Source organism: Monodon monoceros, unplaced genomic scaffold (genome assembly GCF_005190385.1).
Source record: "Monodon monoceros isolate NGI ecotype Baffin Bay Population unplaced genomic scaffold, NGI_Narwhal_1 Super_Scaffold_16, whole genome shotgun sequence".
In the NCBI taxonomy this organism is placed as follows: domain Eukaryota; kingdom Metazoa; phylum Chordata; class Mammalia; order Artiodactyla; family Monodontidae; genus Monodon; species Monodon monoceros.
In genome coordinates this window covers 102,326,572-102,347,564 of record NW_021703772.1, presented here as the reverse complement: position 1 = coordinate 102,347,564, position 20,993 = coordinate 102,326,572, and the positions used below count along the sequence as shown (strand labels likewise).

The 20,993-nt window shown below is 41.9% G+C and overlaps 1 protein-coding gene across 9 annotated transcripts in view; it reads left to right on the top strand.

Annotated features, from left to right (window-relative positions):
- Positions 1–20,993, top strand: part of CLASP1 (cytoplasmic linker associated protein 1) — a 271,572-nt gene that overhangs the window by 200,891 nt on the left and 49,688 nt on the right. For 5 of the 9 annotated variants that reach the window (XR_003793859.1, XM_029224716.1, XM_029224715.1 and 2 more), the window contains 10 exons: positions 517–540; positions 1,786–2,030; positions 3,820–3,883; positions 5,367–5,435; positions 6,298–6,300; positions 6,494–6,657; positions 9,312–9,390; positions 10,432–10,575; positions 19,950–20,093; positions 20,401–20,507. Coding sequence is in view for 8 of the 9 variants with exons in the window: in XM_029224716.1 (XP_029080549.1) it covers positions 517–540; positions 1,786–2,030; positions 3,820–3,883; positions 5,367–5,435; positions 6,298–6,300; positions 6,494–6,657; positions 9,312–9,390; positions 10,432–10,575; positions 19,950–20,093; positions 20,401–20,507 (1,043 nt within the window). In the remaining variant the exon portion in view is untranslated. The remainder of the gene's footprint in view (positions 1–516; positions 541–1,785; positions 2,031–3,819; positions 3,884–5,366; positions 5,436–6,297; positions 6,301–6,493; positions 6,658–9,311; positions 9,391–10,431; positions 10,576–19,949; positions 20,094–20,400; positions 20,508–20,993) is intronic. The other 4 variants (XM_029224719.1, XM_029224723.1, XM_029224718.1 and 1 more) reach the window with 3 other exon arrangements.

Here is a 20,993-nt window from a genome sequence, read left to right as displayed (position 1 = left end):
AGGGGGCAGAGCAGGACTGGAGAGTCTGGGCTTTGCCTTCACCTGACTTGGGCTTTTCTCTGAGCTCCGGCTCCCCTTACACCCCCGCTGCCCTCACTACCACGTTTTGTCCAAACTGCTTGGTCTCTCCAAGTGACCTGCTCCAGAAGAGATAGCGCCGGGATGGTACACAGTCCTTGCTCGCAGAAAAGAAGTCCCGGGGCAGCATCTGTCCTAGGAGCAGGCGACAGAGTTAATAGCGGCATTAGGGATATACCTCAGTGCTATGTGGAGAGTTTCAGCAAAGAATTCCAGCAGATACCGGAAGGTCTCATAAGAGGCGTAGGAGGGTTAGGAAATGCCATTGTGAAAGCGTTCTTTGTTATTCGCTTGACACGAATCGCTTGCTAACCTGTATTTTTGGTTTGCTAAGATATGTTCTGCTGTACACTTTTGTTGCAAGAACGATCCCCACATATGCTTCTGACATAATTCTCTATGCTTTTTCCCCATCCTTCAATATTTTCCTGCCTACAGCTGTTAGGAGACTCCAGGAGCAAGGTACCAGTGCTTTAACTTTTGTTTTATGTTTTTTTTTTTTCTTTTTTTTCTGTTGAGTATATTTCCTTTAGGAGCTGGTAAAAGCAACAAAAAAAGTAGCATCGTGTAGAAATTCTGTTCTGAATTGTGATTTTGTGGAAACTAGTGATGCTGTTGCTAGTGATGGAACTGGTCATCTCTCACATTTGCCTCAGTGTTTTCGAATATCAAGCTCTGCCCCTTTTCCTACTAGCGTTTCATTTTAGTTATTAACCTAGTTTGTGTCTCCTCTTATGTCGTTATTGATTCATGAATGGATACATTCAACATTTTTCTTATCTTAGGAATCTAGTTGATGGGTAAGTGAGATGACCATGTAATTATCATCCTACCAAGGATCCTTTTGAGAGTGAGAGAGGGTGCTGTTAATAATTATGCCAGGACAGTAGGTGGAAGGCAGAGCTGTCCCGGTGTACAAGTCACATTCCTAGAAAATTACATCAGTACAGTTTAAGCCAGTAGCTATTTGTTTTTCTCTTGGACAAACCGTATTTTATAAGTTTTATCTATTTTATGTAGCTGTTGCTAAATTATATAGGGATTTAACTTACAGTTTTATATTCAGAGGTAAGAGAAATGAACGACATGGGTATTCTAGTCTACAGAAGGCCTATTAGTGTGGTAAAACTTTAAGTCCTCAATAAAAATGGTTTAGATCATTTAGGAATCCTTTTATGTAGGACACTGCCACTGACATTGCAGTGTCAGACGTTCTTAAGGAAGCATGACTATTCAAACAAATTTACTCACAGACCATGCTCAGGATAGATTGCTTTTGATTGGGAAGGGGCTGGTGGGCGCTCATACTTAACAGTGCATCAGGTGCCGAGCCGGGCTGTTGAACATATAATTCCACTTAATCCTGACAACAAGGCTGTGAGAAGGATAATCGTTGTCATCTCAAAGATGGGGAAACTGAAGCAGACAGATGAGGAGGCTTTCTCAAGTCACACAGCCAGTCTGTCTTACTGAGAAGGCCACACACCGCGCTAGAGATCGTGCTCTTTCCTCTCTGCTGTGGGCTGCTCTGCTTGTTACTCACCCTACGTCTGCTTTTCTGTTTTTACTCCCCTCATCTGTAAGCGCAGGGAAAGGGCGGTGCATGCGCCTGTGTGTGTCTACGTTTAGCTCTCTGTCGTTGGTTTTGTTTGGTGAGACTCACGTCACCTGTCCGTGTCTCCCCCGACCCGTCCTTGGATCTGGCAGAAGAAGCCCGTGAGGAGGAGGTATGAGCCGTACGGGATGTATTCCGACGATGACGCCAACAGCGACGCGTCCAGCGTGTGCTCCGAGCGCTCGTACAGCTCCCGGAACGGGGGCATCCCCCACTACCTGCGCCAGACCGAGGATGTGGCCGAGGTACTCAACCACTGCGCCAGCTCCAACTGGTCCGAGCGGAAGGAGGGGCTCCTGGGCCTGCAGAACCTGCTGAAGAGCCAGAGAACACTGAGGTGAGGGCAGGAGGCCAGGCTTGTGAGCTCAGGCTGAGTCCCGTGTTGCCCTCCCGGGGCCTTACCCGGGCTCCCGTCATCTCAGGAGTTCTTAACGGAATTCCAGCCGCTGGGGCAGGCACTAAAGGTGCTGGGAGGGCTAAGTCGTGGTCCTTGCCTTCCGGAGAATTTGAAATATCCGGCAAACACTTTGTAACTGATTAGGTTTAGAAAGCGTTTGGTTCCCTATGGCTTACACTTGTCTATTAGGTGTTGTTTGAGAAATCTCGGTACAGTTTGCAATTTAGGTCAAAAGTAAAACAGGTCTGCAGGTTGGGACGGTTTATTACACTTTAGAGTCATGGATAAAATGATACCTAAAGTGTTTTGATACACATAGGCGTAGGTATAGTTTATAAACATGCAGAGTAGAGAGATACTCAAATAGGGTACTCTAAAGTACTCTTCAGCTTTAGAACTGATTATTTTTGCTTTTTTTCTTTGTTTCTATATTTCATAAATTTTCTAAAATGAGCGTGTATTACATATACCAAAAATATGTGTTTAGACCATATTTCCTCAAACCTAAGGCACCACTGGCACACCATTATTTTATATCTGAGAAGAAATGCCGCTTATTAAACCATGACAGTACTAATAGGCCATTGCTTATAAGATGAATCTCAAAATTACGGAGATGTTTGAACTACACTATATTATGTTCTTCAGGTAACTTTTTTTAAAGCTGTGTGGTGAGACTGGATAAATGTCTCTGGTCATGGATGGCTCCGCAAAGCCATGGGAGCATTGACTGACGAATCACTGGGCTTCAAGCGCGGCTGTCCAGTCAGTCTGGCTCCTGCCTTATTCCTTCCTGCCGCCTTCCCTCCCCACCCCCCGGCCCCCCCTTGTTCTGTTCTGTGCATGCATCAGGAGAAGTTTTGCCACATGCGCTCTGAAGTGCAGGTCCTCTCTGGTGCGCTAGTGACCTGTCAAAAAACAGAAAAAAGGATTTGCTGTCATCATTCGTCAAGAATCTGCTCAATTCTCGTGGCCCCAGTTTCTTGCTTCTTAGTGTTCACCAAGTATCCATTGAATAATCTCTAGAAATCTGTTGATTAGCGTTGGTCTGATCTAGATTTCATTGTTAGCAATGTTAAAGGATCACCCAACCTGAGAGGGATGATTTGGGGAAGAAGGTGAGTCTTTCTAATGAAACCTTGAAGCAGAAATGGGATTCAGTAGTACAGTTCAGGGTAAGAAAAGTCACAGGGGCACCGACATGAAATGCGTGTTTGCTTTGTCTCAGGCACAGTTGCAGGTAGGGTGTGTTCTTTAATCCTTTTAGCAGCCGCTTGGTTCACTGAAATGGATACAAAGATATCAGAGTACTTTGGCTCTAGCAGAACTGAGATTAAAATCCAGGCCTGTCTGACCCCGAAGCACATGCTTTTCCTAGTTGATCCCATTGCCTTTCATTTGTGGTGGTGGAAACACACCGGCAACGAGGTGAGCAGGATGTGGCTCATGGCTTTGCCACGCCCACATGTGTGAACTCAGGTGATCACGCTCTGAGATTCAGTTTCATTTTAGAATCAGAGCAAGACGATCGTGACTTTTTTATTCCTGTGCAGTTCCATCATAAATTAAAATTTAGATAATTGATTTGTGAAGAAAGGACTTTGTTATATAAAAATTATATAAAGCTTATGTAGTGGAATGAAATAAAAGGATTTCGAGAAGCTGTAACTAATTTCAGTATTGGCTTATTAAATATTAAATTTATTTATTTCTATTTTGTTTCCTCTAGTCGGGTGGAGTTGAAAAGATTGTGTGAGATTTTCACCCGAATGTTTGCTGACCCTCACAGCAAGGTAAGGTCTGGGGAACCTGCCCACTTGTGTTCCTCTCTGCATGTCTGCGCGGGCCGCACGATACACGACTTCAGAGTGGGGTACCAGCCCCGCAGCACAGTGCAGACCTTACAGACTGAACCCCAATTTCAGCAATAGTTTGTTATGGCTTCTGAAAACGGAATTCTTAGAAACTTCCAATGTCCATACAACATCAAGTTAAATAAAGTGTGTTTCAAGTAAGGGTTACCGTGGAGAGAATGAGATGTAGTCTTTTACTTATTCAGCAAATATTTTCGCATACTTAGCCAAATGGTGGGCTGGGTGCTAGGATGTAACAGTGTGTTAGAATATAATGCCTTCCTGAAAAAAGTTACAGTAGTGAAGAAAATAATCAAGTTATGTAATTTTTTGGGGGGGGGGTACCCATGTAGAATTTGTCTATATGGGACAAGATAGAAAATTGGAAGCATTTATAAAATGGATTTACTGAAGAACCACATTAAGTTTTTCTCCAGACACCAATAGAATTGCCGCCTCTAAGTATTTGCTGAATGGTGGTCGCTTAGCTGGTGCCTACACTTCCTGGGGACCGGAGGAGGACTGCCTTTTGACAAGGACTCCCTGCTGAGGGGAGAGCACCCAGGAGTGAGGGACAGGCCCTTTCTAGGAGTGGAGCTGAGAGCGGGACCCTTGATAAAAGTTCACTTGGAGTCTAGATTGTAAATAAATACCATTTTGGGGGAGGAAGGCTTTGCAGGCTGTTGCTGTTCGATGGTTTTAGAGAAAGAAAAAACAGAGGAATGAAGATATCGGGAAAGTTAAAGTGTAAAGGACAGAAACTAAAGTAGAAATTGAGGGAACCAGAAATCAGCACCAGCAAATCTTAAATGCTTGATGTGCAAGACTTAACTGTCTTACACTATCATTTTCCTAGTAAAAATGGTCTCTTCTAAATAAATCCTCCTGGGAGAAAGAAACCTGTGGTGGCCAGAAAGTCTAGCCAGTTACTGTGATCCCCCTTCTTTTCCTACACTTTCATCCTCACAGGAATTGTCTGTGAAGTGTCAATCATCCATCCATCTGTGCAGTCATTCAGCATTTACTGAGCACCCACTCTGGGCTAGGGATACAGAAAACAACACAGGACCCCTCCCTGCCTTTTGAAGTGCTCACGGGAGCATAGGAGAATGAATGCGGGGTGCTCCTTTTTGGGGCGGGGGCAACAGTTCTCCTCAATATTGGTCTTAAAGCATGTCTTAAAATTCCTGTTATGACCCTCACAGCAAGGTTGACATGATTCAGAGTATTAATAAAATCCAAGAAACGTTGAGTTTAAGGGCCAGGTAAGATATCCAAAGATATAATTATCAAGATTTTCTCTAAGATAGTATTAAAAGCAGTAAGATTTAAAGCATAAGCATAAGATTCATAAGATGTACAGCATAAGGGATATTAGATGGATTTGGACATTGATGAAATTTCTATTACCTGTCACCTCTAGATTGCTGATTCAGAACCAGAATGTGAGGATAAAGAAGGAAATTTGTTTCCATCAGAAGGCTCTTGTACAGTGAGTTTGCAGGTCTCAGTTTAGTAAATATTTGCTAGCTGCCTTTGTGCTAAGCCAGGAAGCCCACAGCTGGGGCTCATTGACTTCTTTCTGAGCTGTCTCACGGGAGACCCCTGGTGGTTAACAGTTGCTGAGCCAGAACCGAGTAGGTCTGCGATAGCTGGGTTGTCCCAGGAGAGCAGGACTCATTTACCAAGTAGGGTGCACAGTGCCACCGCTAACCTCTCTGAGACTGGTTCAGGGGTGATCCACCGTGAGCTCTGTCTCACCGTAGGGAGCAGTGGTGATCACACAACAGCGTGAGGATTATGTCAACTGTCGGTGTCTTTCATCCCAAGCCATAACCTTTTATAAAGATTGGTATGGCTCTTGTAATATCTTTTCATAAAGATAATACTTTATAAATATCTGACCGGGCATACATCAAAATAGATGACTGAAATGAAAAGCAATATATATGCAAGTTTTTTTTGCCCTCATCCTGTAATAGTTTTTGTTGAATGCTAGGTGATGAGCAATAATAGTATAGAATTATGATGGTTAAAAGGTTTTTTAAAGAAAAAGAGGGAGAGAGAAAGGAAAGAGAGAGAGAGGGAGAGAGGGAGGGAGGAAGGAAGGAAGGAAAGGAAAAAGGAAAGGAAAGAAAAGAAAGGTCTCCAGGATTAGACTCATATTTTCAGCAAAGTTAATTTCTCTCTGTACTGAATTTTAAAGGCATGTAGAGGGAGGGGAGAGTTATTTCGTCAGTTTGTAGCCTTTTCAGGCCTTTTAAGAAACTGCATGAAACTTGTATGACTTCACTGTGGACTAACATGGAATCTGTTTCGTTGCATGGCCTGGTTTGCGGTGGAATTCACACCAGAGAGTAAGTTCCGACCCCTTTTCCTTTATCTGTTCTTGTTACTGCGTTTGCCTCCTATGCCATGTCCAGTTGTGGATAGTGTCAACCCCAGTTACGATTCTGGACAAAGCCAAGATGGGCATTTTTATCATTTTGGAGACTTGGGAGGAAATCATGAATTAAATATGTGAAATACTTGGTTTCCATTTGTGTCTAGGTTTTCAGTATGTTTTTGGAGACTCTTGTGGATTTTATAATAATTCATAAGGATGACTTGCAAGACTGGCTTTTTGTTCTTCTCACACAATTGCTTAAGAAAATGGGAGCAGATTTGCTTGGATCTGTGCAAGCGAAAGTTCAGAAGGCTCTCGATGTCACAAGGCAAGTGTTTGGGGGCAAGATCGTTTTTTCCCACCTTTTGAGGTAAAACTGACATACAACGTTGTGTAAGTTTTAAGTGTATAATGTGAGGATTTGATACATGTATATATTGCTAAATGATTACTGCAATGTCAGTTAACACATCCTTCACCTCGCATAATTACCATTTTTTGTTGCTTATGCGGTAAAAGCAGTCAAGATATGTTCTCTTAGCAAGTGTTATAACTGTAACGGGAAGTTTGTACCCTTTGACCAACATCTCCCCATTTCCCTCACCCCACTAGGCTCTGGCAACCACTCTTTGTTTCCATGGGTTTGACTTTTTTTTTTTTAAGATTCCACATATAAGTGATATGTAGTATTTGTCTTTCTCTATCTGGCTTATTTCACTTAGCACGATGCCCTCAAGTTTCATCCATGTTGTCACAAATGGCATGATTTCCTTCTCTTTTATGACTGAATAATATTCCATTTATATGTACACCACATTTTCTTTATCCGTTCATCCATCAACACACTTAGGTTGTTTCCATGTCTTGGCTGTTGTGAATATGGGGTTCACTTGCTGCAGTGAACATGGGGTCGGATATCTCTTTGAGATACTGATTTCATTTCCTTTGGATATATACCTAGCAGTGGGGTTGCTGGCTCATATGGTAGTTCTATTTTTTTTTTTTTTTTTTGGCTGCGCCACGTGGCTTGCGGGATCTCAGTTCCCTGACCAGGGGTTGAACGTGGGCCACAGCAGTGAAAGTGCTGCGTCCTAACCGATAGGCCACCAGGGAATTCGCTAGTTCTAATTTTTTTGTGGAACCTCCATACCATTTTCCATAGCGGCTGCACCAATTTTCATTCCCACCAGCATTTGTTATCTCTTGTCTTTTTGATGATGGCCGTTCTAACAGGTGTGAGGTGATACCTCACTGTAGTTTTTATTTGCATTTTTCTAATAATTAGTGATGTTGAGCACCTTTTCATGTACTTGTTGCCCATTTGTATGTCCTCTTTGGGAAAATGTCTACTGGTGGGGCGGGGGCACTAGACCATTTTGATACTACGGGAGTCTTTGTAGGTGGTTTCTTGTCATTTTGTTACCTGTGGCTTTTGTCACCCACTTGAACATCTACTTTCTTACTTAATTCCCACATTCTCTTATTAACATATATGTTGAAATAGCCCAACAATCCATGAGATGAAATGCCCATATCTTCCTTGAGTTGACATTATTTTTGTGAATACCTAAGACAAATGTAAAAAAAAGAAAAAAAAATTGAAAATTGATTCTCTTCTCTTTAAAAAACACTTTAGAATATTTATGAGCATCCTTCTGAAGACCTTAGTATTTTTACGACTTCAGCCTCTTGTAAGGCACGCTAGAAGTATTTCTGTTCATGTGTGGTGTAGGGTTCCCGTTCATCCAGGAATAGTTTCTATTAACAGTTCATTGACTAGAGATGATAGCACACTTACAATATTTGTAGCCCATCTGGCCTTTATGAGAAAAGAAAAGCTACTGAGACTCAGAAAAAGTGTAAAAAAACTGACTCTGTGCCGTTATTGTTTGGAAACAAACTTCTGACCGTTGCCTGTGCAATAGTGAATCCTCGACACACGAGTGATAGAAATTGAATGATCTCAGAAGATGGTTCGCCGTAATGTCTTGGTTGTGATTTGGTGGATGACGGAGGGGAATGTGTCAGATTGCTGAATTTTTAAAAGAATAAACAGATGTCTCCAGGTCACTCAGAAAATCAGCAGCAGCATAGTAACTTTTATATGACCCGTTACTGCAAACTGGGATACGAGTAGGTATCATAGAATTGTCAAAATGGAAGGACCTTTCTCATTTCATTATAAAATTAGGAAACAGAGAGTAACTTGACACACCCGGAGCCCCACTTCCTGCTCGTGGCAGCCCGGGAGCCAGCATCCAGGAGAGCCGGTTGTCACTCTGTTGTGTGGCCTGAGGGAGAGTGTGGAGGGTATCACACTGCCCCGTCATCGTCCCCCACGCTTGCATCTGTTAGATGTCTCTGGCTGCCAAGCCTACATTTGTTCCTCTGCACTGTGATGCCAGCTTTTCTTTTGGTCCCCATCCCCGGAGTTCTGTGTAATTTGTGCTGCTATAGAATTTTATTATCCAAGTAGATTTCCCTTTAGATTTTCAGTGAACTCAGTGTAACGTGCTGTATTTGCAGTAAGGCAAGGGACCTAGGCCGGGGAATTCCCCAGAATTCCTTCTTGCTTCCCAAGAAGGCAGGCAGACATTCATTGCTCAGTTTATGTGTTTCAGGACTTTTAACAAGATTTCCCCTTTTCTAAATTTTCTAGGGAATTCCCTGGCGGTCTGGTGGTTGGGACTCGGTGCTCTCAAGTGCCGGGCCCGGGTTCCATCTCTGTTCCGCGAACTAAGATCCCGTGTGCCATGCGGTGCAGCCAAACAAAAACCAAAAAACAAATAAGTTTTCTATGTAATGTGTATTACTTTAGTATTTACATAAAATGAAAAGTAATATTTAAAAAATATAAACGTGCTTGCTTTTTACATATGTTAGAGGAATCTATAATACTGTATTTTTGTTTCTTATATGATTTTACATTGTTTTTTGTAATAAGTCTTTCTTTTAAAATACTTTTTTTTTTTTTAAACCTAGGGACTCCTTTCCATTTGATCAGCAGTTTAACATTTTGATGAGATTTATTGTGGATCAAACCCAGACTCCTAACCTCAAGGTCGGTAACTATTTGTCATTATAGTTCAACCTCGAGAAGTCAAATTTGCTTAAAATACACTTGCTTATACATGACTCATATTTGGCTATTGTGAGTAAATCTGCTGTGAGCAACATGTTTCCATTTCTCTTGGTTCAGTACATAGTAGAGAAGTTGCTGGTTTATTGGGTAGGGACATGCTTAACTTTATTTTAAACTGCCGAAATGGTTATATCAGATTATATTCCTACCAGCGGTGTCTGAGAACTCCAGTTGCTCCACATCCTTACCAACATTTGGGCATTATTACAGTGTTTCACATTAATACTTAATGTAGAGAATTTTGATGTGTTAAAATAGGTATCTTATTGGAATGGTTTTAATATTAACGTCGTAACACATGAAAAATGAATTGACATGTTTTATAAACATCATACCTATAAGAATGAACTAATGGTATTTGAAGGAGGATGTGCTCCTTTGAATGACATCAGGTACATTGTCTGCTCTTTGATCACTAATTTTGCTGAGGGTTTTAGGAGAGGCCCAATAAATAATAACCCTTTTCTCCTGATGTCAAAACCAAGTGAGACCTCGGTGGGGAAGTTAGAGCAGAATTATCAGCTTGAATTACCTTCAGTGCTGCCTTGCAAGACCTGGTCTAGAGTGGCTGAAAAATAAAACTCACACAGAGTTGTACTTGCCCCGCGGTCGGTGGCAGAGCTGGAGGTCCCCCTGGTGCCTCCACCCCTCACCCCAGCGGGGGCTCCTGCCCGGCACGTGTCTTCCGGCGTCTGTGAGGAGCAGAGCCTGCCTTCTCTGCAGGCCCGGCAGTCACAGAGGGAAGGGGATTAGGCTGCAGGCCTCTCTTCTGTTCCCAGGCTTCCCTGTCAGTCATCTCATGCTTTTTCACTGCTGGAGGGCCCCTGCATGTAGGAACATAAATCCAGGAGAAAGGTGGTGTCCCCTCAGTAGTGTGCTCTTTTCTCTGAGCACCAGTTAAGAGTTCTGTTCAAAGATTTATAAAGCGTACCTACTGTTTATAATTGCTGGATCTTTCAGGTCAAAGTTGCAATCCTGAAGTACATCGAGTCTCTCGCTAGGCAGATGGACCCAACAGATTTCATAAACTCTAGTGAGACAAGGCTTGCTGTTTCTAGAATTATAACCTGGACGACAGAACCAAAGAGTTCAGACGTGAGAAAGGTATGTCCTTAGGCACGCGTCACGAAGAGGCATTTATGGGAACTTGTAAACCACCCACAAGCCTACACGCAAACCACTATCGCTCCTTTTCTAGGAAACCAAGGCTCTGCTCCTGTCCCTCCAGCTCCGTCTAGTTGCAGCCTTTGAAGATCAAAATGAAAATCTGAAATCTTGTATCATGGGAGACACCCTGATACCAAGATGTTGTGTTGTTGCTTTTTTTTTTTTTTTTCAATCACCTAAAGAGAAATATTTGCTATTTTCTTCTGAAATGGCACGTTGAAAGGCGTATAACACAGTGGAGGGAGCACGGGACCCTGTTATTTCTATTCTTAGGTAGTATTCTGCCTTAGGACTACTATGAAGATGAATTCATATATGTTAAAAGCATGATCCATTCCTGACAGGTTATAAGCACACAGGAAGTGTAAGTTATCACTCTCTTCGTTGTTTCTATTATTCTCTTCCTGTCAGTGTCCTGTTCTTCTACACTTGAGTTTCACACATGGCCATTGTTCTTTTACTTTATATACAAACAAGCTAGCCTTTCAAAGTTACTGATAAAAACCAGATTTCTTAGTTCTGGTTTCAGACTAAAAGTACTTGATTTTGGTTATTTGTATGTAATCATGAACTTTGCTTTTTTTTTTTTCTATACTCCTTCCACCGCCAAACGTGCCAAAATAGTCCTTTGGCCTTGGGGTAGAGTTGGTAACGTGGACCACTTGGGTCAAGGCAGGGTTAAGGATGAGTCCAAGAGGTAGTTAGCGAGGTTGTTGTGGTTCCAAATGCCCCTGAACACCTAGCTCCTGCTCTAATGGAATCCAAGGAAGGGAACCAAAGAACCACCTGCAGGGTTTCTTTGGGAAGGTCACAGCCAATGTAATTCTCCAGCCATTGTACAGTAATAAACTAAGTTGTCCAAGGTCAAAGAAACAAGGATGAATTTTATTAAAGCACTCATTCAAAATTACTGTTCTAATAGTAAATAATAGTAAAATAATATTTTTGATTTATGATCTGTTTGTAAAATGTTTCAATATTTATTGAAAGAACATTTCACTGGCAACCTTTAATTTAACCATTAAGCCTCTTTGGGACTTGGGAGGTGGTGGCATGATTTGGTTGATTGGAACGTCAGAAAGATATTTGTGTTACAGTTTTCAAAGTCACAGATCAACCAAGAAATACAAGAGCCCAAGTACAACTTCCTATCTTTAGTCATAACACGTTGAGTACGTGTGTCTATATGAGTATGTGTTTTTGTAATTGAAGGTTACTGAAGTGTTCCCTCCCATGGGGCTGGAAGATGTTTTAGACATGCACGTTATTATCATGATTAGGGCCTGTATGGGAACAGCCAGCTTTGGTCATTATGGCTACTTTCTCTGGACATGCACATTAAACATTTGAGCTCAGATTTATTGTCCTAACCTTTCTAATCAGGACACTAGAGGAATGTTTTTCCTTGAGTTACCTAGCCTGGGGCATCAAAACACTGCCTCCAGTGTCTGCCCGCAAGTCTTCCCCTTCCCCATTGTAAGGACTGCGGAACACCCCACCTTCAGGCAGAGGTCGAACCTGGGCTCTGGGACAGTAATCCCGGCCCCTGAGAGGAAGCTGAAAGGCTTTACGTCAGTAGTTCTCAGTCCTGGCTTCAATGAAAACTAACCTAGATGGCTGTGCTCTCCCCGCAGTCACTTGACTTCACTGGTACAGAGTGGAGCGTGGACGTTGCTCTGTGTCTGGTCGGGGCTCCTCCCACTCTTGGCTGATCTTTAATGCAGTGTTGAGGCCCATCAGTTTAGACCGTTCCCCTGGGACTGAACCCCAGGCACGCAGGCTGCTGACGTAGTCTTGACCTGGTTGCCGCTAATTCTCTCGGGACCCAGCCTGGGCCCTGGGTGTCTTCAGGGCGAGGCCTGGCCCTGCCGTTCCCCCGTGCCTCCTCCACCTCTCTTCTTTTGTTCACCCTGCATGCTCAGCACCTAGCACAAGACCTGTAAAACAAAGTAGGCATTTAGTAAGTATTTTCAGTGAATTAATGAATGATAAATACCCAAAGAGAGGGCTTCCCTGGTGGCGCAGCGGTTGAGGGTCCGCCTGCCGATGCAGGGGACGCGGGTTCGTGCCCCGGTCCGGGAGGATCCCACATGCCGCGGAGCGGCTGGGCCCGTGAGCCATGGCCACTGAGCCTGCGCGTCCGGAGCCTGTGCTCCGCAACGAGAGAGGCCACAACAGTGAGAGGCCCGCGTACCGCAAACAAACAAAAAAACCCAAAATCTCTATTCAGCAAAACTATTCGTCAAAAATGAAAGATAACTTAAAATGAAGCCAGCAGGAGACTCTCATTTTAATCTCTCTGCCTCTTTAAAAAGGGCTCACCTGATTATCACCACACAGGATAATCTGCCCTTTAAGTCAGCCAATTAGGGAGGGACTTTAATTAAACCTGCAGAACCCCTTCTGCCATGTAACGTAATTATGGGAGTGAAGTCCGTCACACGCGTAAGTCCCACTCACCCTGGGGGAGGGCTGTAAGGCTTACCCACCAGAAGGCGGGGACCCTGGGGCCCACCTTACGCTCTGCCTACCAAGGCTTTGGTTTTCGGCGGCCTGGCATGAGTCTTCCATAGTTAGTTATTCGGTAGTTCCTTAGCTCTTACCTGAATAGGGAGCTTTTTTACCTAACTATGCAAATTGTAATGAGGTTCATTTTAGCAGGTGCATCTCTGCATTCTGAGCACCCGGTGAAATTTTTTTTTTCATCCTCGAAGATATTCGTGGATTAGATTGTTTGGCTTTCAGTTGTATCCATCGAGCACCCACTAGGATAGGCTTGTTAAAGCACAGTATTCAAATACGTGTTCTTTTGCCCCATACAGGTGAATCCTTCCTGGAGATAGAGCCGCTTTTATTTAAATGCTCTGTTTTGCGGTTCCATCCACTGGATATTTATATAAATGTACATGCTGTTGTAAGTGATGCACCCGCCTTATCCAAGAATTTGAGATGTATTCTAAAGATTGTCTAAATGAATGTAGTGCCTAAGTAAATTAAAATACTTAGAAATTGTGATATGGTATATATCACTCTGTGCTAAGATTTTAAATTGTCATCACTGTTATTTTAAATCTGCAAGGAAAGAAAACAGGCAGCATTTTCATCTGGATGATTTAGTGCACTAAAGATTTGCTTGCTTATCTCTTCTAAGTAGACATATGTTTTGCCTCGCCTGTAATTTGCAGTTATTAAAAGGTTGTATCAGGTGCTAGGGAAATCTTGGTGATTTTCATGATCAGAAAAGCACTTTCTGATCATGAACCAAGTTCTCCTGTTGGTGCTGACTTAATTTCCTAAGAGTAGGGCAAGGTTACATTCTAAATACTAGAAGAGTCCTACAGTCTGAAATCTGTGCAGTAAACTCTCATATTGACCCTATCCTTAGAGAATATTAATTTTATACAAACAGCACTCGGGAAGTTTGCAGGCAGTGCAGCGCCTCCTCGGTATATCTCCTGTTTGGGAAACAACTTTAGACACATTTTAAGCTGACAAAACTCTTGATTCACTGACTTCAGTGTTTTTGATATTTTGTTTCTCTTTTTATGTCAGTGTTCCGGGGTGTTTCCTCTCAGAGGGAGTCGGGTGTTTGAACATTTAAGATGTTGAGGAGGGAGGAAACACAACCTAAACCAAAACACGGGCCAGTCGTCAGGAGGCGCGCTTGCCTGGCTGGGACTGACTTGGATGGATGGAAAAGCCCCACCCGGCTTTAACTGGCCTGCTTTATTCCCAAAGTAACCTTTTCCATTTTTTAAGTATGGGAGTCCTGAGAGTCGTGTTGACCAAACTACACAGACGTACGCTGGACCTTTCTTTTTTCTTTTTTTAACATCTTTATTGGAGTATAATTGCTTTACAGTGGTGTGTTAGTTTCTGCTGTATAACAAAGTAAATCAGCTATACATAGACATATACCCCCATATCCCCTCCCTCTTGCGTCTCCCTCCCACTCTCCCTATCCCCACCCCTCTAGGTGGTCGCAGAGCACCGAGCTGATCTCCCTGTGCTATGCGGCTGCTTCCCACTAGCTATCTATTTTACATTTGGTAGTGTATATATGTCCGTCCCACTCTCTCACTTCATCCCGGCTTACCCTTCCCCCTCCCCACGTCCTCAAGTCCATTCTCTACGTCTGCGTCTTTATTCCTGTCCTGCCCTTAGGTTCTTCAGAATCTTTTTTTTTTTTTAGATTCCATATATGTGTGTTAGCATACGGTATTTGTTTTTCTCTTTCTGACTTACTTCACTCTGTATGACAGACTCTAGGTCCATCCACCTCACTACAAATAACTCAGTTTCGTTTCTTTTTATGGCTGAGTAATATTCCATTGTATACACGTGCCACATCTTCTTTATCCATTCATCTGTTGATGGACACTTAGGTTGCTTCCATGTCCTGGGTATTGAAAATAGAGCTGCAGTGAACGTTGTGGTACTTGACTCTTCTTGAATTATGGTTTTCTCAGGTATATGCCCTGTAGCGGGATTGCTGGGTCATATGGTAGTTCTATTTTTAGTTTTTTAAGGAACCTCCATACTGTTCTCCATAGTGACTGTATCAGTTTACATTCCCACCAAGAGTGCAAGAGGGTTCCCTTTTCTCCACACCCTCTCCAGCATTTATTGTTTGTAGACTGTTTGATGATGGCCGTTCTGACTGGTGTGAGGTGATACCTCATTGTAGTGTTGATTTGCATTTCTCTAATGGTTAGTGATGTTGAGCATCCTTTCATGTGTTTGTTGGCAGCCTGTATATCTTCTCTGGAGAAATCACTAGACCTTTCTTAATGCACTGTGTCTGTATTAGGATAATACAGTGTATTCTAGAGTTGACCTCTGTTGACTTCTGCCTCTGCTACTTTTTAGCGGTGTGAACAAGTAGTTTAACCTCTGAATCCTTGTTTATTATCCATGAAATGGGAATCATGATATTTGCTTTAGGCACTGTTGGGAGGACCAACTGCAATAAAGCATATAAAAACCTAGATAGCTACTACTCTGTTTGTTGTTGTAGCTTCAGCTATTACTGCTTGAGGGTTGCTTTGGTTTTGCTGCTGGTCCAAATTTTTTCCAGCGTTAGGAAGATTTTTTTTTTCCCATCAGGCAAAGGGAATGCGGTAATGACAATAGAAATTTTAATGGTATGTTTATATTTTAGGGTTCAGAATCCCTGTATGTTTCCTTATCATACGTGATTCTCTAACATTGAGCACCTGCTTTGTCAAGTGAACTAACAGATTTATTAGCCCCCAAATGTTGTTTTGAGAAAGGCGGGAAGTAAAGGCATGGCAAAGAAAATTAGAGATTATAAAGGTGCTGTTGCCTGGAGCAGGAAAAGTATATATAAATAGCCTTCAAAAGTCGACATTTCTATTTGAAAAAAATTTTTAATCTCTGATTATACATAGGCAGCGTGTCCTAATCTAAAAGCTCAGCGTTTTACCATCAAATAAGATTTGAACCTCAGCTGAATATGACTGCCTCGCTCAAGTCTCATTTTGATCTGTTTGCAAGAACACTGTTAATTACTTCCAGGAGGCGTTGTGATGATTATGAAGGACTCAGCAGATGACGGAGGTTTAACACTGGCAGTTCCTGTTACTCTTCTTAAGGATACTGTTACTGTTCCGTTATTATTCACAGACTTTTAGATTGTAGAATCTCTCTCTATACATATGACTTTAGAAAAGAAGCCAAATACCTGTACAGCTTACCAATAACCATGGTTTTGAGCGCGTGCTTCTTGTCTCTGATTAAACCCTACCCCTTTCCTGTTTGTCCGTCCCCGCTTCAGCGTAGTCGAATAGGTGAGGATTTCCCCACTAGGTCAGCTTCCACCTGCTCTGGGCCTGGAGAAGGAAACTTGGAAGAAAATTGTAAACAGGTAGATTTAAAACTGTGTGCTAACTTGCAAAAAGACACTTCAGTGTTTGCATTGAGATTGTTAATCCTGATTACGCTTGTGAAGACACTGAGAAGATTTTGAAGAACCCTAAAATTAACATAATACTACGTGAGCCAGAGCGTGCGTGCGCGTGCGTGCGTGCACCTGTGTAAATGTTGTGTTTTGGTATGTTTTATGATTAACTGCCTTCCCAAAGAAATAGCCACGTTGCAGACAGGCTTCTACCATATTTTAACGAAATAGCAACGGAGAGATACTAAATTTAAAATGTCCGAAGGTTTTGAAATACCTTCTCTTTGGTGGTTTTTCTAAGGCAATTTTAATCACAGTCTGAAGGGAGCAGTAATATTTGTTTAATAAATTTAAAAAGCCCTCTCCTCAAATTTTAAGTTCTCCATAATTAATACTGACACTGAAACATTTGTCAAAGTTTTATTGATCTCCTGTCTGGAAGAATCCTTTTCTGCTGTGAGGCACATGGCATTCAAGGCCATCGATAGCCTGCAGGTTCTTTTCAGACACTAGCAGTGAGATTTGAAGGCCCTTTTACCCTCACCCCTCAAGTTCTACTGTAGGGGCACAAGTGGGAGTCATTTCCTTTTAGGTCGCCACTTGGTCGTTAAAGTACGTCGCCCCAGAGTTGCCCGTTAGAAAACATCAGCAGCAGAGGTTTTGGTTTGGTCTGGCTTTTCAATGGCCCTTCCTCACGTGGGGCAGGAGCTCCAAGTTGGGACAGCGACACCCTCTGGTTCTGGGCTCATTATTGAACACGAGCTCTGCCCCAGGCTTTTAAAAATGAATCTCTCCAGCCCATGCCCATATTTGGAATTATTCCTGCAGTGAGAGCATATTGATGGTAATGATAAATATAACCCAGTTGTCATCCTTGCCTGGACATTCTGGTATTCAGACTCCTCACTGATACAGAGAGTTGTAGATAAAATGTTTCAGGATCATAACAGTCTCATTCCTTTTAAAACTTTGATGTGAAATCTTTTTAAAATAATATACTTAAATGATACTTTCCATCCATTTCTGGAGCTTGGGTTTCAGAAGAAGATTTTACTTTGAAGACAGCTTTAGGCCAAAGGGTTACTTTTGAAAACTAATAAAATCATTTACATTTTATATTTTGGAAAATGCAAAAACAAATTATATTCACTTATATGCGTAAGTCACACACATACCATCTGTCCAACGAGTTATTTTCAGAATTCCCTGTCTTTCTATTTGATTTCTTATCAAAATTCAACTTTAGGATTATTGAGAGAAGGTTCTTCAGTGGGTAGAAGTTGAAGTCTGCTGCGCTTTCTTTTCCCATATGACGAAAAGTCACTAATGTTAAGTAGCCACGAATTAGCACAGTCTCTAGGCCTGTCACCTTGCAGCCCTCTTGTTCTTAAAAGATCCTACCAGTTTTATAATTTGCTTCATGGAAAACCCCAAGTAAATTTTTAGTATCGGGTATCTTGTCATTCTGGGAAGAAATTAGGTCTAAAGACAGTGGCACATTTCACATAAAAACATGCTATTCAAAAATGTGATAATACATTTAATAGTTTTCTAATGCCATTTTCAGCATTTTCAACTTTCTTATTAAATTGGTGATGCGGATTTTTTTTTCCCTTGGCCAAAACTCAAGTCTGCTTCTTTGCTTCTCTTTGAAGTGCAGTGTTTTCTGCATGCATTTTTTTCCAACATCTAATAAAATTTTTTTTAATGCACAGGTTACTTTGCATGATTTGGGGAATTTGCTTTTATACAAATCACATTAACAGTGTGTTAAATTGATGGTGAAATAGATTTCTTCAGATAACGATTTGTTAAAACTGTTCCAATAATGACATGTAGAAATGTGTGTTTTAGTACAATCAATAATAATGTTTTTTGCCTGTCTTGTGAAAGCACACTGGCCCTTATGATTTAATTTGGTTAGAGAGGCTATTAATGACCATGTCTGGAAGTCAAGGGTAAAAGTAAGATCCTTTTGCCCAATGCTGTGCTTTAATAAATGCTTATGACATTATGAAAGATAATTTTTTATTGTGTAAAATATGTTATTCTACTGATATTTCAAAATTTGTAATTAAGTTTTCATTTTGGTTAAATACATTTGGGTCTTTGGATTTTTTTTTTTTCCTTCTCCAGGTACAAAATAGTAATTTTATATTAACTGGACCTAGAATTAATTTTAACATTATAAAAGCATTGAAGTGGGATTTTTTGTGGGTGTTTATTTCCAAAAAATTTCTCAGCAAACATGTTTCTATGTAATATTCTATATAGTGGAAAAATATTTAGGATAATTACTGCAATCCTAAATATTACAGTCTTTGGAAAAATAAATGTTTGCTTCTAGTCGAAAGATTTTCATAATATGTTTTCCTTTCTTTTGACTCTTAGAAATTTGTAAGAAATGCCTGTTAGTACTAACTAAAATTTTCTTTTGGAATAGTTCTTCGAAATCAAAACCCTTGTAACTAACTCTGAGGGCACTGTTTTCGAAGCTCGAGCACCATAGCAGGCATGTAGCTTTCCGGGGAAGCCTGGGTCTCACTGCTGGTGTTTTAGCTGCTTGCTCTTCCCCACTTTGCTGCTATAGCCACTACGAGCATAAGTTGTCTCTAATAAAGAAAAGTAGAACATTTTCCAAAAGGCAGAAGAGTAATAACTTTTTAATTCGTACCATGTAAATCTAGTTTGCTTCCCAAAGACTGTCTCTGTCCTCAATTCATAGATGTAAGAGTAGGAGTTTTTCAGATGTATTTGAACTCTATTTCTAACGTTTCTTAGTCACTAGGAAAAGTGGTTTTTCAAGATAACGCAGTGGTAGCTTGTTTGGAAACTTGTTCTTTCCAGGGTGTGCTAGGAGCCTTGTCTGGTTCTGACTTACTAGAATGGACAATCTTAAGCCTTTTCAAAGTTTTTGATTGTTTCATTTATGTACTCACTAGCTTTGTCCCTAGTGTTGGACAGCAGAGGAAAAAAGTTTCAGGAATTTATTGTTAATGTGCTGTTGTAAAATCCAAGGCCAGGGTGTTCAGTGAAACCAGGGATTATTTTCCATATTGAAGTTTGGCTGTTTATAGTTGATGATGGTATTTTCTCTAGGTGCTGTTTGTTTTTTTTTTATGGCACAGATGTCCTCTTATTATTTATTCTACTCATACAAAACAGATTTCTTTTAAAAACAATTTTGGGAATTCCCTGGTGGTCCAGTGGTTAGGACTCCGTGCTTTCACTGCTGGGGGCCCGGGTTCAATCCCTGGTCAGGGAGCTAAGATCCCGCGAGTCGCGTGGTGCGGCCAAAATAAATAAAATAAAGTAAAACAACTTTAACAAGCATTTTGACCAAGATAGGGAATTGTACGTGACATAAATTAACCATCTCTTCCGTTTCTAGGCAGCACAGATTGTGCTCATCTCTCTGTTTGAATTGAACACTCCTGAATTTACCATGTTACTTGGTGCCTTGCCAAAAACATTCCAGGATGGTGCCACCAAACTCCTGCATAACCACCTCAAGAACTCCAGTAACACCAGTGTGGTGAGTGCTTGGGCCACAGTTGGTGGCCTCCACTTACCCGTCCCCGTGTAGAGCAAATGCTCAGTTGTGTCTGCTACTCTGTCTGCTCCAGCTGACAGCAGTCACTCAGCTTCGGGAATGCCTGCAGGACAGTTATCCGTTTTGGGTTTGTATGCACTTAAAATTGACCTTATGATTCTGGAAAAAATCACCCTGATTATGCAGAATCTGCCCATTTATTTGCACGGGGGTTCAAGGGCCGAGGGGCAAGCGGAACTGTGTTCTGTATTTATCCCTCGCGTGATGGAGCTCTTCTGCCTTCCCCCAGGGCTCTCCGAGCAACACCATTGGCCGGACTCCCTCTCGACATCCCAGCAGCCGGACCAGCCCCCTGACCTCCCCTACCAACTGCTCCCATGGGGGCCTGTCTCCAAGGTAATGCCATTTCAACAGAAGCGAAGACACTAAAGCACCCCGATGACTGTCTAGGCTCCTTCTAGGTTTTTAGACCAAGCTTAATACCAGAAAGTGTATGGGTACCAGGAGCCCACGGCTCCTATAGCCCTCACACAAATCTTAACCGTGTCACTTGGGGCAAAGTGGTTAGCTTCTATGGTGAAGTGAGCGGTTTCTGCTGAATGGTCTCTGAGATTCTTCTAGCTCTAAATGCTTTCTTCTAGTACCTTAAAGATTTTAAAACTGAAAGTTATGTTTAGAGCCCTGTTTCATGTAGAAAGCATTTAGAAACTCATCACCTACTCTGTAAGCGATAGGAGCACCTACGGGTATTTGATCGTCTAACTAAACCCTTTATAATCAGTCCACACATAGTCTGGGGTAGTTTCCACCCAAGTGGCCGTTCTGGACTCACGTTTGAAGCCGAATGCTGCTCTGAGAAGGGATTGAGAACCTGAGAACTAA